This window comes from Rhinolophus sinicus, linkage group LG16 (genome assembly GCF_036562045.2).
Source record: "Rhinolophus sinicus isolate RSC01 linkage group LG16, ASM3656204v1, whole genome shotgun sequence".
Lineage (NCBI taxonomy): Eukaryota > Metazoa > Chordata > Mammalia > Chiroptera > Rhinolophidae > Rhinolophus > Rhinolophus sinicus.
The window spans coordinates 23940306-23957682 of NC_133765.1; the positions used below are offsets into that span (position 1 = coordinate 23940306).

Genomic DNA, 17377 nt, shown 5'->3' on the forward strand with positions numbered 1-17377 from the left:
ATTTTTTAATGGCCGGTGAGGGTCTTAGAATAATTGTATCTAATATCCATATGGTATATTTCAAACTGCAAATCAAGCTAAATCTTGTTTAAAACAGATGGCTATTTGTTGTTGCTGCCCCCTCCCTCCATTTACTTTTTTTCAGTTTTATTGGTCTTTCTTGAGCAGAATGGTTCCTTTCCTCAACGCTCCTTCTTTTTACACACAGATTTGAAACTGTAATGTCAGTGAATTGACCACTCAGAGGCATGAGGAGTGAAACACTGACATTAGCTAATTTCTGTAAGTTTGCTGAAACGTCATACTTGAACATAATATAGAAGAAAAAACCATGAGTCCCAATGACAGGAGGGGACAAATGCACCAAAGAGAATGCTTTATGTTAAAAAAACAACCTTGGATTCACAAAAGTTCTGAATTTATTCCATAGATGTTAGATAGCAGCTTAAAGTAATCTATTATTTTTTAGGCTTTGCTTTATTGACTCCTTTGAATTTTGAAGTCAAACAACATAGAACACAACTTTATAAAAATATCAACTTTGATTATCTTCTTTGACAATGTTAAAATATCCCAACTATATAAATCTAAAAGAGAACACTTGTGCAGAATTTTGTCCTTTGTTATGGTCCAAAGGTGGGAAGAGTCAAACATCTAGGGATGATATAACTCTTCAAACCTTCGAGAACAGCCGCGTACACCAAGACCTCTGAGCCAACAGGTTTCAGTGACGGGACAGGCCCAGGCGCTGGCCCAGGAGGTTCCCAGAAGGGGCCTCCGTCTGGCGGCCGGAACACTTACCCCATCAGAACAGCTGTAGGCACAGGTTCAGGAGTTCGGGTAGAAGACAGGCCTCTCCAGGACAGCCAAACCAGACGTGGCACAACCAGAGACGGCCCCAGCGAGTCGCTCATCCTACAGAGTCCTTTCAATAAAGTCCATTTACATCGCGGCCTTCCCAGCATGTCGGTATGAACCAAGTGTGAGTTGGGGGTAGTGGAAAAGTTTACTTGGAAGAAGTCTGAGGCAAAAGGGCTCTTGAGCTACCTTCCAATTCATATTTCTTTTGAGAAATTTCTAAAAGAGATTAACCTCATGTTCCACTCCAGAGTGAAAGTTCGATTTTTCACAGAGGTGCGACTCGGTGAGGCTAATGCCCTAGATAAGAGTGGGAGACGCTAGGCCCAGGCCCTGAGGGGGTCCCCGTGCCTCGCCACACACTCTGTCCAGCAGACGCACAAGGCACTGCGACTTCCAAACTCTGCGTGCTGAGCCCTTGTGACGATGACAGCAGCGACAGCTGTACTTGACCTTCCCTGGGAAGACGCTCACTCTGGAACAACTGCTTTTCTGTCTCTGGTGGGGTATTTTTTTCCCTAAACAATCTGAATACTATTCTTCCCTTTTAAAATCAGGAATGCATGTAAACAGCACACCCTCCTCCTATACTGGAAACAGCAGACAGTAGGACATGTATGTTAATTTCAACTCCACTTAGTAGTTGAGATGGACAGTGACCCTCTGCGTTTCTTTCCCAAAGTAACTCCTGTGAAGTAAAAGACTAATTATTTTTGCAACTCTCAAAATGGAATTTCATTAAAAAGGACTTACTTTCCCAATGAACACAGCGTACAAACATAAAAAACAAAGATTCAGACCCACTGAAAACATTAAGGACGGGATGCAGATAACTATGGTGTCAAGTTATGTATATTGTCAGTAGTTAACTTAGAAACGTACAATAAAATTGCACAGCACAAATAAGTGGACTTAAAAAAATTATTGTTATTATTGTTAGTCTGATGACATGGAGAACTTTGCTGGGAAAACACACTGGTTTCTTATGAGCCAGCATTTATTTGGGGCATGAAGAGGGGAAAAGAAAACCGGGGGGGGGGGGGAAGGATGACACTGGAATTAGGCAAATAGTCTTTATGCGCTAATGTTGTCACTGTCACAGAACTACCCACCCAGTGCAAAGTATGACTCACTAATGACAGTAAGTGACAACATAAAAGTCAATATGCAGTTAACCCATTTTGACACATTCATCCTTCAGCATTCTTTTTTCAATAAAATTCATTTTAAATCATACTAAAAGGTAAAACAGAGTTTCCTTCCTTTACACGTCCATGACTGATACATTTTCTGAGGTCAGGCAGAAGGAACCAGAGTTACTGTGTCACACCACGGCTTGCTGTCCAATGTTGAAACCCAACACAGACTCACCCCCAAACGTTCGTGTGCACCCAGAAACACGAAAGTGCTATTTCCTTAAAGATTTCTGAAAATCGCCATTGCCCTAAAAGTTAAAACTCTGCCGCCTCTCCGGAGTTCAGAATCACTGTAAACCTTTCCAGGGGTCTGCTGAACGCCTTCGATTCTGAGCGACTCCCCTGTCCTCTGAGGGCACACTCGTCTGTTCCCAGCTGAATCCGAGAGCTCCCTGGCAGAGGCGGACCCGTACCTGTGGGTGCAGCACACAATGAGGGCCCAACTGCAACCTTCTCAGAAAAGATCTTCAGCTTTCAACCCCAGGACAAGAAGTCGGTTCTGAAGTGCACAGAAGAAACACACGGTTGGTCTCCTATTCCCCAGTAGTATGGAGCAAAGACATACAAGGTCAGCAGTGGCTGTTTATAGATAAAATATGGCAATACGAGGGCAAGCTAGTACCCAACACTGTGGACGGTTCAGTTCCATGTTGGCAAGTCTAAGACCTGTTTGACATCGGGCATAAAAATTGAAGTGGTAAGTGGGAGTCACCTCAAGTTCTAGGTTCATGTGTACGGAAGCGAGTGTGTAGTAAAGAACACTTTCTTTCCTTCAGTAGTTTTGAGTGTGGACACATGGGATGGTGGTGGGGGGCCCTGGGGAGGGGAGGGAGGCCGACCCCGGGCCTGAGAATGGTCACGACTCCTACTAGGAGCACCTCGATGCCCTGGGTCTTCACAGCCGAGGAAGAACCCGGAGGTAAGTGACTCCATCCTGTAATCCTCATCACTCGCCAAATGGCTCCATTTCAAGGGCTGAAAGCACCCGGTGTGGACTTGCTCGACACACACCGTCTTCCCGGGACCCTCCTGTCCTGGGTGTCAGAGGCCATTGCTATTCCTGTGACACAGGGGTGGCTTTGAGAGCTCCACAACGCCCAATCGAGACTTGTTGAGGAACTTCGGAGCACGTCGCAACAACCGCTGGGCCTCTGTAAACGTTTCTGTCAACTCTTTCTTCCACTGCACAAACTCTGGATCACTCTAGATGGAAACACACATGGAGAAGTTGGGACGGCTTCACCCACTGTGCCCACAAATGTGGAGGCCTTGGAAACACCCCCCTGCCCCCATGAAAGCACACTATTTTTTGCCCCTCAGCCGTGTTGTTAGCTGGTGGGTGCTACAGACTTCCTCCAAGGTCTCCCTGCAGAGGAAGGGAAGGCTTACGAGCCCTTCAGCCGATCCTCACACAGCCCCCCATGAGAATTACTGCCTTTAGTCTGCTTAGCGATTACCTTCAATTTCTGATTTCTAAAACAACTCAAGTCTAATTTAATTTGCCTTCCCTGCATCCTTTCTCAAATATATTTTTCCTATAGATAATATACGGATTTTTTAATATTTTATATCTGCTTATGCCTTGTCTTGAGGTCTCCTGGGTTATCGCTTTGCTGTATTTCAACCTCAGCAGCCTTTATTATCTTTAGGACCAGTGACTAGACTCTAAGTGGACCTGTAATTATCAGGAAAATGACCAACTGGAAAAATGATCAACTGTGGGATACTTTTAGTTCTTAAAAAAGTTGAGATATTTTTAAATTTGGAGGCTCTTCCTCTTTTACATAAATTCTTACGAAAAACATCTATATACAAAAGAACAAATAAAGTATAGATGCTGAGTTTTAGAAAGAATAGTTGTGAGCACCTGTGTCCCCCGCCCCCGCTGAAGAAACAGACTCGATCCATATTTTGACACGGTCTGTGTGGGTCTCCTGGACGGCAACCTCTCCAAGATACACACACACTGTCATAAATTTGGTGTTTCTCATTTCCTGATAATTTTAACACACACACACACACATATATATATAATATGTATATATTTAATATAATAGATTGTTTAGTTTTACAGTTTGAAGAACTTAATATAAATGGAATCTGGAGTCTGCATTCTTCCACAGAGTATTTTGTTTATGCCATATCCTCACCTACACTTGGTATTATGATAGACGGGAAATGATCCATCTCACCATGGTCCAACTCTGCATTTTACTGATTATCAATGAAAAATGGGGAGGAGAGAGTCTGTAGGGAAGTACATGTATGAACCAGTAGAAATTTTGTTTCAGGAGGAACAGATCTATAGAAAATGAGGCAAGTAAACAGAACGAAAAGTCTTATTTCTTAAAAAATAGAACACATCTTAATGGGAAAAGAAAGATCAGGAGGTTAACTATACTGTACTCCAGATTGTTTTTACATTTTTTCCAAAGAAGAGAACGTGAATGGCCAACAGGTACATGAAAAGATGTTGCTCAACATCATTAGTCATTGAAGAAACGCAGATTAAACCACAATGAGATACCACCTCACGCCTGTCAGAATGGCCATCATCAAAAAGATAAGAGAGAACAAGTGCCGGCGAGGATGTGGAGAAAAGGGAACCCTGTGCACTGTTGGTGGGATTGTAAATTGCTACAGCCACTATGGAAAACAGTACGGAGGTTCCTCAAAACACTAAAAATAGAACAAGCCAAAAATATGATCTAGCAATTCCACTTCTGGGAATATATCCAAAGGAAATGAAAACAGTAACTAAAAAAGGTACCTGCACCCCCATGTTCATAGCAACATTATTTATAACAGCCAAGATATGGAAACAACCTAAGTGTCCACTGATGGATGAATGAACACACACACACACACACACACACACACAACGGAATATTATTCAGCCATAGAAAACAAGGAAATCCTATCATTTGGGACAAGATGGATGGACCTTGAAGGCATTATACTAGGTGAAATAAGTTAAGACAGAGAAAGACAAATACTGTATGATTTCACTTATATGTGGAATCTAACCAACCAAACAGCAAACAAACCCACCAAATTCAGAGAAAAAGAGAGAAGAGTTGTGGTTACCAGAGGTAAGGGGTGGGGAGAAGAGAACTGGAGGGAGGTGGCCCGAAGGCACAAACTTCCAGTTGTAAGATAGTAAGTACTAGGGGTATACTGTACAACGTGATGACTGTATTTAACACTGTTATATGATACAAGCAAAGTCAAGAGAGTAGATCCTAAGCGATCTCATCACAACGATTAATTTTTTTCTTTTTTCTTATTTTATCTATATGTGAGGATGGATATTAATTAAACGTATGTGGTAATCATTTCATGGTATATGTAAATCACACCATCATACTGTATACTGTAAACTTATACAATGACATATGCCAATTATTTCTCAATAAAACTGGAAAAAAAGAAAAATGAAACAATTCAAGTCTATAAAATAATACATGGGTTTTGACAAATTTAACATACCTTCACATGCAGTAATGAAGTAATTAAATATGTTTTTGTATCTACTACTGGCTAACTCTTTACATATGCTCTACACACACACACACACACACACACACACACACACACACACACACCAGTGCCCCAGGAGAAGTGTTTAGGAATTAAATTTGGGCTACAATAGAAATTTTGTGAGAGAAACATGGAATTTCCCCTTTGAGGAGTCACTTTGGTATCTTACATTTATTTAGAAATACAAACCTCAACCTTTAACATGCTGAAAGATTTGGAAAATTATGTAACAAATAAAATTGTATGCCCCTATTAAATATTGGACAGAGTTCCCAGACAGGGTAATAAAATTATTTCATATACTTCCTCCTGACATGTTCTAATATTTGCTTCTTTAAAAATAACTTAATTTGCTGAAAACCTTGTACCTTAGGGCTTTCTTGCTAAGTTACAAAGCATGGAGTAAGAAAATGTTTTATAACCAGACAGCCATCTTTATATGTATATAAAATTGTTATAAATTTCACCTATGAGAAAATAATAAAAACTCACCTCACACTGCAAGACAAACTGCTTCCCTCCTTTTATCCTCAACAAAATGCATTTTTTGTCTTTAATTTGAGTTTCTTCCACAGACAGAATCTGTTCCATTGTCAGTAAATTTTGCTAATCACAAAAATAAAAATTATAAATTACTTCAAATTATTTCATTTCTTAAAGTTAAATTAATCAATAAGTAAAACCCAAAACTATCAGCTTAGGAAGAGTAAAAAATACACAAACAAACGAAAACCGGCATTTTTCTTTGATGATATACTAGAAGTGGGGGAGGGGAATAGCTATAAAGGAACACACACAAAAGTTCAAATTATAACATCTACAAAGAAAACAATGTCTCTAGAAGGCCCAACAGCAAAGCTGTTCCCTCAACACAGAATCGATTTTTGAGTGATTCTGCATCACACGTACACTTTTTGTATCAAGCATTCATCTAAATTCCTATCAATAAAGTTGAGTGGGAACACTGACGTGCTCTACACGATTTACGTGAGTCAGCAGTATGTGGCTGAGCTTTAACACAGCAGCTCAGCACGTGTTTGGTAATGTTTAGTTTATAAGCTAACGCTATTTTGATAATCTCAAAATGATGTTATGAACGTAGGTGACATCCTTAAAAGATTGTCACACGAGGTCTACAGCATTATTGCTTATGGTGAATGCTATAGTGTCCTCAGTACCTTGCCATTTTAGGTTTTTTTGGATAGACTCCAAGAATCCTAAAGGAAAAACACTACCATCATAAACGCTCACATTTGCTTTTTCCTTATTTTTACCTACGAGTCCACGCGTGCGTAGTATGTAGCTTCTCAAATAGACATTGACTGTTTTAAAACCAAGATAACTTATTGCATCTGATGTTAAACAAAGAAAGATTGTTTTAAATTTAGTTTCGAGTATCTTTAAAAGTGGGACAATTTCCTTTCAATGTGCACAACAGCAACTTAGCAGTAGATAGCATAATAAATGCATGGTGTGCCCAGGGTCACCCATTATCTGGAATTATATATAATAATAATAACAACACACATACGAATTATAACTCAGGTGCTAAGTGTATATATACACATATATATTACAAGATGTATTATGTAACACACATTATATAATACCAGTACCTGTGTTATAAACAGGACTCCTCTCAAAGAGTCTGATTAATCATAAGTCAGATCCTAGATGTATTATTTTTCAGAAAATGCCTTCCTTCTATGGTATTACTAATAGTGAGACGATCTCATGTGTTTATAAGAAATGTAGCAATATGCAATAGCAACCACTCATAATTAAATAGCAACTTCACCAATAGGGGTTTCAAAAATGCATTCCAAAGTCAAATAAACAAGATTTGGGCTTCCTTCTTTCCACACTGCTGACAACTAGAGAACTGATGGGCGGTATTCTGGTACAACCAACACATCAACTATGTTTTGAACACGTGAGACCCCTGTCCTGCTTAGTTGGTTCCCATGACTCACCATTGCCTCCCCAAAAGCAGAAACGTACCTCGCACCTGGTTTGGCGCCTTCCATAGTGACAAGCTCTGGGCTCCTCACACAGCAGGCACATAATAAATGCTGCCTGACTTCCTACAAGGGACAGTGTGGATTGGAAATTTCTTTGTATCTTGTTCATAGACATTAGCTCTTGCAAGGACCTTAGAGGGCAGCTGTATCTTCCTGTCTATTGTATAGAATCCACTTAGAACTTTCCGACAAGGTGGAGACAAAAGGAAGTATGGTTTTGTGACCTCAATGCAGCGCCAAGCATCACGGCTTACATCACTTACCTCATTTCATTTGACGCCAACGAGGGAAGGTCAGTGCAGGCAGACCCTGGTCAGAATCACTCCTAACTGCCTCGCTGTGTCGTGGGGACCAGACTTTCCCTCTCTTATGTCCTGGTTCCCTCTTTATAAAATACGAGTTGGACCCTCAAAGGTTGGTACACATTAAATGAGGGTTGTTTTTTTTCTTTTCTTTTTTTTTTTTAACAGCACTCAGTCCAAGATAAATATGCAAAATGTGGTGGTGGTTGTTATAATTTCTATTTCTCCCATTTTATAGACAAGGAAACTGAGGCTCAGAGAGTCAGCATAATGTGCTCAGAGGCCCAGGGACACCGCGCAGTGGATTTGAACACCTCTGTCTGACTCCAAAGTTCTAGCGTTCTCTTCATTTTGACCTACCCAGCCGCTCTCCAGTCTTCTTCCAACCTGTCTCCTTTGGCCTCACTGAATGGCACATTCTGTTTCCAGATATTGCAAAATCCTTCCTTGACTCAGAAGTTTAAAAGTTACAGTTTGAACATTAAGATCTCATGTATGCAAGTTCCAATTGATACGCAGGGCTTCAGAGGCTATTGGCTATTGTACAAAACGCGCCAGCAGGATGAAATAACCATATGACACTCCATACAATGACAGTAAGTGCTTGGTAATCATGTGTCAGACTTACTCGTGACTCTCCCTCTCCTCTCCATTCAAGTCGGTTTGGAAAGAGGTAAAAATATCGACGCTGCCACTGAGTCAGAAACGGGTTTCCCAGTTTCAGCATGTACCCATGCATTATACAGTCTTTTCCAAGAGCGTAATCTGAGGAATACAAAATAACTATAAGTTAAGTAGGCTCTGAAGCAGAATGTCTATATCATTCTCAGAAAGAAAAGAATCACACACTTTATGGGAAAGTAAGGGTCTATCAATATAACACATTACAGAAATCATCATTTCAATTTTTAAACGCGTGTGAACTGGGAGTCTGACGAACAGCGGTTTCTTCAGCTGTCTGTCTACTAACATATTAAATGGGTGCTTCTCAATTTTGATACACTGGTGATCACGTTCATTTATTGCTCTGAGAGGGCAAACATCTGTTCTCAAACTATTTTTTCCATTATGTATAACGAGAATTGGAGAATAGAGTAATTAAATTCAAGCCACACCCAAAGTACCTTTGCTTCTATGTGGAAGGGGGGCTCTCCCTTTAGTCTCCCTTTTATTTGTAAATAATTAACAGAGTGAGGATTTTCTTGTCTAAGTCAGTCAAAGTAACACCAGGATCAAAGCTGTTTATTCCTTGACTTAGGTTACATTTATCCCTGAAATATTAGGTTGGTGCAAAAGTAATCACCGTTTTTGCAATTATTTTTAACCTTTGAAACCGCAATTACTTTTGCACCAACCTAATATATGGTTACATACAGAGACCAAGCTCACGTTGAGTCCTTATTACCTTTTCATAGTGAAGTATTGACTCTTTTTTTTTTTTTTAATTAAATTTATTGGGGTGACAATTGTTAGTAAAATTACATAGATTTCAGGTGTACAATTCTGTATTACATCATCTATAAATCCCATTGTATGTTCATCACCCAGAGTCAGTTCTTCCATCACCATATATTCGATCCCCCTTACCCTCACCTCCCCCCCCACCCCCCTTACCCTCTGGCAACCACTAAACTATTGTCCGTGTCTATGAGTTTCTGTTTCTCATTTGTTTGTCGTTAAGTGGCTTGCTTTGCCTTCATTAAAAGCTCAGGTGATTGTGCTAAACTCATTCGTTCACTCCCTCATGCATTCATTGATTCATTCAACAACTACTAAGTGAACGCTAAGTGCTGGGCATGTTCTGCATATTCTGGGTTCAGCGGGGAGTAGAAGAGACAAACTCCTGACCTTCAGGAAGCTTCCATTCTAGTGGGGGACTCACACATAAACAAACAAGCAGTACCCCTGTTGTGCCACATGGACACAAGTGTGGGGCACAGAACCAGATGGACAGATGGATGGGACCAGGGAGGGTCAGCCGTGAAGGGGTGAGCTTCCGTTAGGCGTCATTTTACTGGACAAGGTGTCTGCATTTCTAATGTATATTTAAAATCTAAGCCTTGAGTTTTTACTTTAGAGATCTAAGCCTAGTCTGGAAAGGTGACTTCTGAGATCTTCAACCGAGACCTAGTTATGCCCAAATTAATTACTTAAATATGAAGATAAATTCATTAATTTGTTAGACGTTCCAATTATAGCTCTAATTTAAAACACACACACACACACACACACACACACACTCTTCAGCAAGATCATTTTTTTCCTGGGTCTAATTTGTCAAGATTCTGACGACATCATGGCGCTCCCCAGAGCAAAGCACCATTGATAGAATTCCTTGTGCTAAATCTGCCTCTGCAAACACAGTCCAGAGTGAGCTCAAAGGACCTGTTCTCTACGGAACAGCTTAGCAATAAAGCCCCTTTCCCTGCAGAATGGAGGTAAGCACAGTTAAAGGGCTGGAATATTCCCTTGCTGCATTCAGGGAACTTCTATATAAGAGTAATTTATCCAGGATGGAGGACACTTTTCTTGGCAGATGCTAAGTGCTACTGGGAAACTGTGGAGACCCATGAAGAGTCAAGATGGCCCCAGGCCCAAATAACCTAGTGAAAGAATGAAATTGTTTCTGGTCATTCTTATAGAAAGTTAATCTCAAAACATCTTTGCTTAGAGGTATAAACAAACAGCACCTTACCATAATCATCAACCACAATACACTTAAATATCCAACAGCCGTAAAACCTTAGAAAAATTAACAGTGACAATACTTAGTGAATTAAGAATCATGATCTATTTAATACTCAGTGTTATACAGTGTACTTTGGAGCTCCTAATAGGGCACTCGAATATTGTAAATAAAAATATGGCTGGGCGATTCTTCAGTGCTGTTTGTAATATAAATGTACAAACACATTTATATCTCTTGGCAAGTGAAATGCAATGGTAGGTTCCTCACCAGGACTGGCTATATACTTCACGGGGCCCAGTACAAAATTAAAATGCAGGCCCCTTGTTCAAAAATTGTTGAGAATGTCAAGATGGTGACAGCAGAACATTAAGAAAAGTGGGGTGCCCTACAGGATGGGACACGCCCATGACACTGGTGCTGTTCCTGACACCGTAATACTCACTCTTCAACTTCCAAACTCATCTCCAAACACTCCAAGATATGAGGACACACTCACAAAATGCAGCTGAGTCCATCCATTTTTATGTATGTGTTGGTTAAAGACTTTGAAGTGTTATACTGAACTGCAGCATGCCAGATAAAACTAAAACAACTGATGGCATTTCCCTCTATTAGAAAGGACTTTGTGACCCACATGCTTTTTCAGCTTTACAAGAAAATTTGAAAATTCACTGCATTCGGAGTATCTTGAGAGACATTAGCTAGTTTACCTTCTTCATGGCCAAGTTGCTTATTTTTAGCTCTCTTCCTGGCCTCGATTTTATCCGTGTCTGCATTTACTGCTTCATAAACAGTTTCCGCGACTTCCTGCTGCCAGCGTTCAGAGATAACCAAGGGGAAATTCTTGTAGAGTTCTTGGTCGCAATCAAGAAGCTTAGTATTTTAAGAAATTGAGACAGTTAGGATTTAGCAAACTTACAAAGGCAACAGATTCCGAAGCATCAGAACTATATGCAGGAAGGTAACTAGATGATGGCCTATAATCATTCAGAATAATTTATTAGGTGTCATACATGTCTCCTCATGACGATCAAGTAACCGTCACCCACAAATGGTTCGCGCTGATGAGCCCTTCACTTTCAGTCCTGGATCAGTTAGATTCACCCGTTTTTCTAAACTATCTTCAGTACATTTTTGCCCATGAAAGGTATCACACACAGGATTCTTATCTGAAGTACTAAATAGATGCTGATCAAAAAGAGAAATTAAAATTTCAATTATGGTGACGATCTTTTATTTATATTGGAAATAGACTCCTATAATTTTAGAAACAATTGAAAAAAGGAGCCAAGAGAGCCTTCTAACTACCTTCAACTAATCTGAAAAGTCATAAAAACAAAAGGTAAGGCTAGGCCGAATTTACCATTCATTCCACGAACCTTCCACCTAATCCAAATTTCACAGTATCATCTAGTGTATACGCATAAAGCTCAAGAAACATGGCGAGTTCAGGCAACTTAGCGTGTGAGAGGTGCTGTCATAAAAACTACTTAATGACAGCATTTCTCTTCCAAACTGTTACTCAACATTCTTCATTCTTCCCCCTAAGTGAGGCTGCCCTCTGAAAGGGAGTCAGGAAAATGGTGTTATGCACAAGAGCTACGGTTTTGGGATAGAAAGGCTGGTGATTCTACTGAGAGAGAATAATGCGTGTCCTTCAAAAGCACAAATCCCTTTAGAAATGTGCTCTGCTCACTCCTTTGCCTGAGAGATAAGTACAGGGGGTCCATGACCTAAGATGGTTTGACTTAAGATGCTGTGAGTGCGATAGGCATTCAAGAGAAATCGTATTTCAAATTTTGATTTTTGATCTTTTCCAGGACTAGCAACATGGGGTACGATACTCGCGTGACGCTGGGCAGGACAGCAAGATGGTTTTGCCCACCCGTAGGTGAATGTAAGTGTTCTGAGCACGTGTCAGGTAGGCTGTGCTAAGCTATGATGTTCAGTAGGTTGGGTGCGTTAAATGCATTTTCAGTTTACAGTATTTTCAATTTATGGGGGTTTATCGGGACGTAACCCCATTGCAAGTCAAGGAGCATCTGTAGCGGGTAGATATTATAATAGGCAAGTTACTTAGAAGGAAAAGGAAGAGCGAAAAATGAGGCACTGGCCCAGGACCTTGAGCAAATCCATGAAACACCCCATCCAGGTGCTCTCCACCTTCCCTTACTGACCTATTACGCTAACGTGCTGACTTTAAGATCACTGATTCCTAGAAACTTCCCTCTTTCCGTTTTCATCAGACGTCCTAAATAGGCCCAGAGCTGAAACCCTCAGCTGTTTTGAGCGTGAGCACTAGCGGTGTGTGCACACCCATGAGAGTGTGTGTGTGTGTGTGTGTGCGCATGTGCGTGTGCACATGTGCTGGGGTGTGAGTACCAAGGCCGGAAGAGCTGCCTGCGATTAGGGACCCTGGGACAGATTCTGAAGAGTTTGGCAAAAGTAAAAATACTTTGTTTGCCACAAAAACTTTCCCAAGTGGTTGTTCTGAAACGGTCAACTCTTCTTTACACACAAACCTTTCAGCTCCTATAATTTCAGCAAGCCTTGACTGTTATGGCTTGGCCTATGTTGTTTAAAATGATTAAAACACAGAAGAAACTTTATATTGTATGTGAGGATTTAAAAAATAAATAAATAAATAATGTATTATTTGGGCTGTTTACTTAAAGAATAGTTTCTTAAAATGCAGATGCCCCAGCAGGACGAGGCTGTCCTGGGGCCAGAACCCAGGCTCCCGGCTCTCAGTTGCAGCCCTGCCACATGCCACTTCCTGTCATAAGTGTGCTCATTTTCAGCTCTTGGTCAGGAAGAACCAAAACCACGATGACAGAAGCTACTAGCGTAAGAATCGACCACATGCCAGGAAGCTTACACACGTTATGTCAGTTATGCTCAGAGAAGTCTTGGTAAAGAAACCAGTCACCTTACAGGGGTGAAAAGCAACGCTCACGAGGTTACCTAAATGGCCCCCATTCACTCAGCTAATGTGTGCAGATGTGAGCCCACTCCACGTGACGGCAAAGCCCAGATTATGGTTTACAGAATTTGAAGTATGAAAATCTCTTTCTAACATCAAAACTTTTCGTGGGCTCCCACATCGTAAGCATTTTCCTTTTAGCACCCTTTGCGGGACAGGAGTCCATGACAAACTTCTGTCGTGACAGCAGTAATCCTTTTAGATAACTTTGTAAATGGATTGTTCCCCAAAGCACTGCTGGAGGCTGGGCCTTACCCGCCTGACTCATAATGTCTGTCCAGGCTACAAAAGATGCCCAGGGCTCACTGCTGTCCCCCAGGAGAGCCACTGCTCCAGACCACAGGGGGGGCCCTGACACGCTCCACGTCCCCTTCACCTCCCCTCCTGCTCCTGGGAGGATGCTGCCTGTAGGACTCAGCCCGTCCTCTCCTGACACCAACTGCCACCCTCCCCCCCCACCCCCGCCCCGTTCCTGAGGGCACTGGGCCTCCTCATGCTGCTCTCCTTCCCCACCATCTTCACGTCTTCCCCCAGCCACTTCTCCACCCTTTCTGTCCCCGTATCCTACTTGGTTCCAGTTCTGTGTGTGTGTGCTGACAGCTCCTGCCAGACCCTGGCATTTCACTTGTCAGTCTTAGCTACACCTCGCAGCTGTGTGTTAACAGGGCTGCAGCCTTCTGGAGGGGAAGTTACTCCATGGGAAAAATGAAGGGTATAAATGCAGGCAGCTGGGAGGAGAGAGGGACCATGTAGGAGAAACTGGGGAGACCCTGGGGGAAGCTGTGAAAGCGGGGCAGACGAGCGTTTGACTCCTAGTGACACACTTTGACTTTGCAGCGTAAAGAGGAGGGTTTTCTCTCATGACTCACCAGCTGTAATTACATCTTGTCTGCTTGGGAAAATAATACGAACAAAAGTTTGAAAAATGCAGAGGATTCTATTAAAAAAATGGTGATTATTTCATTTTTGATTGACAAATGCAACATGATTCATGCTGTTTGCCCCCTTCACCCTAACACAGAAAGACTGAAATACTCAGAAGGATTAAGCTGACTGGCTCTGGGGCACGAGGAGAGGTATGTTTGCTTTCACACGGTTGTTATTTCCTGCCTCCTATGCATTCAAATTTTATTTCATTCACAAATATACCCAAATCAGTCAAAATGTGACCATCTTGCAGTTTATCAAATATAAAGTGATTGGTCCAAAGAAAGCTTTCATAGCTTCCAATTTAGGTCCTTGACGTCTATAGTCTTCAAACATGTAGGCATTCGTTTATAAGTTACATTCCACAGAGAAGCCCATACTAAGATGATCACAAAGGGTGATTTCCAGTAAAAAAACCCTCGACCCTCCGAAAACACTGAAGAAACACCACGTGTGTACCTTGATGCCTTTGGTGTCCTCTTCATCAAACGAGCCGATGTCAAAGGCGTCAGCAGCATTGACTTCTCCCCGCGGTGGGATCAAGGGTGGAGGGTACTGGGAGGCCCGAGAAGGAAGGTTCAGTTACCAGACGACCTACGGCCCCGTCCCAACCTCCCTTTCTCTAAAGAACACACCGTGCAAGATCTCAGTCCACTACACTCTGTGCAGGATTGCGGCCCAGCTCATATGAATCGCATTACACGTTTCACAGATGAGCTTGTGCCCTGGATGGCCTCAAAGGAAGACCCCAGATTGTAGGCAAATTTAAGGAAGGGAAAAGAAGACTCATGTCCGGTCTTAAGTAATTATTCAGTATAATGGAGTCTCAGGACTGCCCATCCCCCCAGCGCAAGAAGGTGCCTTAAGAAGGCACGTTCTCTCAGGTGATGAAGGCACCACATTCCACTGGCTGGAGCCTGGAAGTACCACAGGGCAGGCAGAGGGCTCCACACCCACAAAGGTTCTGGTGCCCACGGAATCAGAGCTCACTCTCGTCCCAATCAGGCAGGACTAACAGATCATGATTCCGTCACAGTCTGAATTCTCGCAAAAGCGAGTCCAAAGCTGATAAGCAACACTTAATTTAAAAAAAAAAAAAAAAAAAAAAAAACAAAAAAAAAAAACCACTTCAATTTGTGGTGTTTTCCTATATCAACGAGAATATAAAAATATCTCAAAATAAGGAAAGGGCATTATGTTGATAAATAATCATGCTGATTCTTACATTATATGGTACTGGCCTAGAACGTTTATGTAAGTATATGACATTTTCATATAGAAAAATATAAAAATACAGTCACATATTGAGATAAGTCAAGAGGATGAGCGGAAGCCAAAAGAGTCTCAATTATATGGATATTTGAATTAGCTGGATAATAGCTCCATTTCACCATTTATTAATTTACCCAGAAGACATTTTCAAAATGTTTAAACGAGGGAAATGAGGAGAGAAATTGCCCCCAAAGGAGTCGGTCCCATGGCCACACCGGATAGAAGAGCAAGAAGGACCCTGCAGACAGGGACCCTGGGGACAGAACCAGGAGATGGAGACGGAGACGGAGACGGAGACGGTGGTGCCCAGGGTGGGGTCCCGGAGGGAGTACCTTTTGTAAGTAGACATGCTGCCAGTCAATGCCTCTGAAGAAGCTGTGTTCTTTCAGTTCCTGTGCCCTACAGAAGAGACAGATTCACAATGGTGGTGAGTATGTATTTGGAACTCTAAGAAATATTTTGTAAAAACTACCTCCCGTTAAAAACACAGAGGAACAACTGTTTCCAGTTTCTTAAGAAGCACGTAAAATATGCTTCAAAGCAACGCAGAACACACTGTGATGTACAGAAATACTGCATGCTGAGGCTAGGAATAAAATGATCATTTATTTCGGACGTTTATTCCAGTTTAGGAGAACCGAGGAATTGTTCACAGATCACACACACACACACACACACACACACACACACACACACAGTGCCAAAAAAATGTATACACAAATTAAGAAAGGAAAAAACTATTAATATATAACGATAACAAAAGATGAATACAAGTCACGTCTGACTTCTGCAATTACAAGAGGTGCTCACAGTGGTTACCATCAGCGTCCAGACACTTCTCATGATGGCGAACTACTGCTTGAGCATAGATAATATCTCTTAAAATGTGTATACATTTTTTTGGCACCCCAGGTATATACCTCCAAGCAATTAGAAAGTCCCCAGAGAGAAAAGTCAGTGATTAAGCTCAGGCATGCAACTTCGCTCTTTCCAACAATCACCAAAATGACTGAAAGGGAACGTGTAGGCATAAACCCACCACAAAGAGAGGGAAGCAGGCCATCAGCAGACAAGATGGGAAAGGACAGAGGGGCAGTGACAGATGACAAAATGTAAGACAGCTCCCTCCCGGGGGACGGAGATGCTGAGTTCCAGACTCATGAGCATGTGTGTGGGTGAGACACAGGTTGAAGACAGAAGGTCGGCTGGAACTCTACAAGGAACCCTTGACATAAACGCCCGAGACACCTGCAGCTAGGTGTATATTCTAATGGGGGGTGGAAACCTATGAAAGCTTCTACTTTTAGAAATTAAACTTGCTAATTAAAAAGCAGTCAGTAAAAGGGTTGGAAATTTAAGCTATCAGATAGGAAAAGACGGTCACAGCAAAGATGCAGATAATGCACAAGGTCAAGAGCATAGATGACCCCTCTGAAAGCCTAACACCCGGGAGTTCTAAGAGCTAACGAAGGAAACGTCAGGTAAACAAAATAAGCTGAGGAACATGAGTCTTCTGAGTAAAAGGGACTCTAAGTGGCTGATATGTGAGTGATAACGGAGTTCCGTGACCAGCACTGACTGTTCACTTG

At 41.8% G+C, this 17377-nt stretch overlaps 1 protein-coding gene across 3 annotated transcripts in view; it reads right to left on the reverse strand.

Moving 5' to 3' along the window:
- Nucleotides 1–401: 401 nt before the first annotated feature.
- The window catches only part of GRK3 (G protein-coupled receptor kinase 3), a 118620-nt gene continuing 101644 nt past the window's right edge, over nt 402–17377 (reverse strand). For all 3 annotated transcript variants that reach the window (XM_074321795.1, XM_074321797.1, XM_074321796.1), the window contains 6 exons: nt 16121–16187; nt 14976–15071; nt 11317–11479; nt 8546–8682; nt 6087–6200; nt 402–3257 (listed from right to left, as the gene is read on the reverse strand). In XM_074321795.1, the coding sequence (XP_074177896.1) occupies nt 3096–3257; nt 6087–6200; nt 8546–8682; nt 11317–11479; nt 14976–15071; nt 16121–16187 (739 nt within the window). In that variant the 3' untranslated portion in view covers nt 402–3095. The remainder of the gene's footprint in view (nt 3258–6086; nt 6201–8545; nt 8683–11316; nt 11480–14975; nt 15072–16120; nt 16188–17377) is intronic.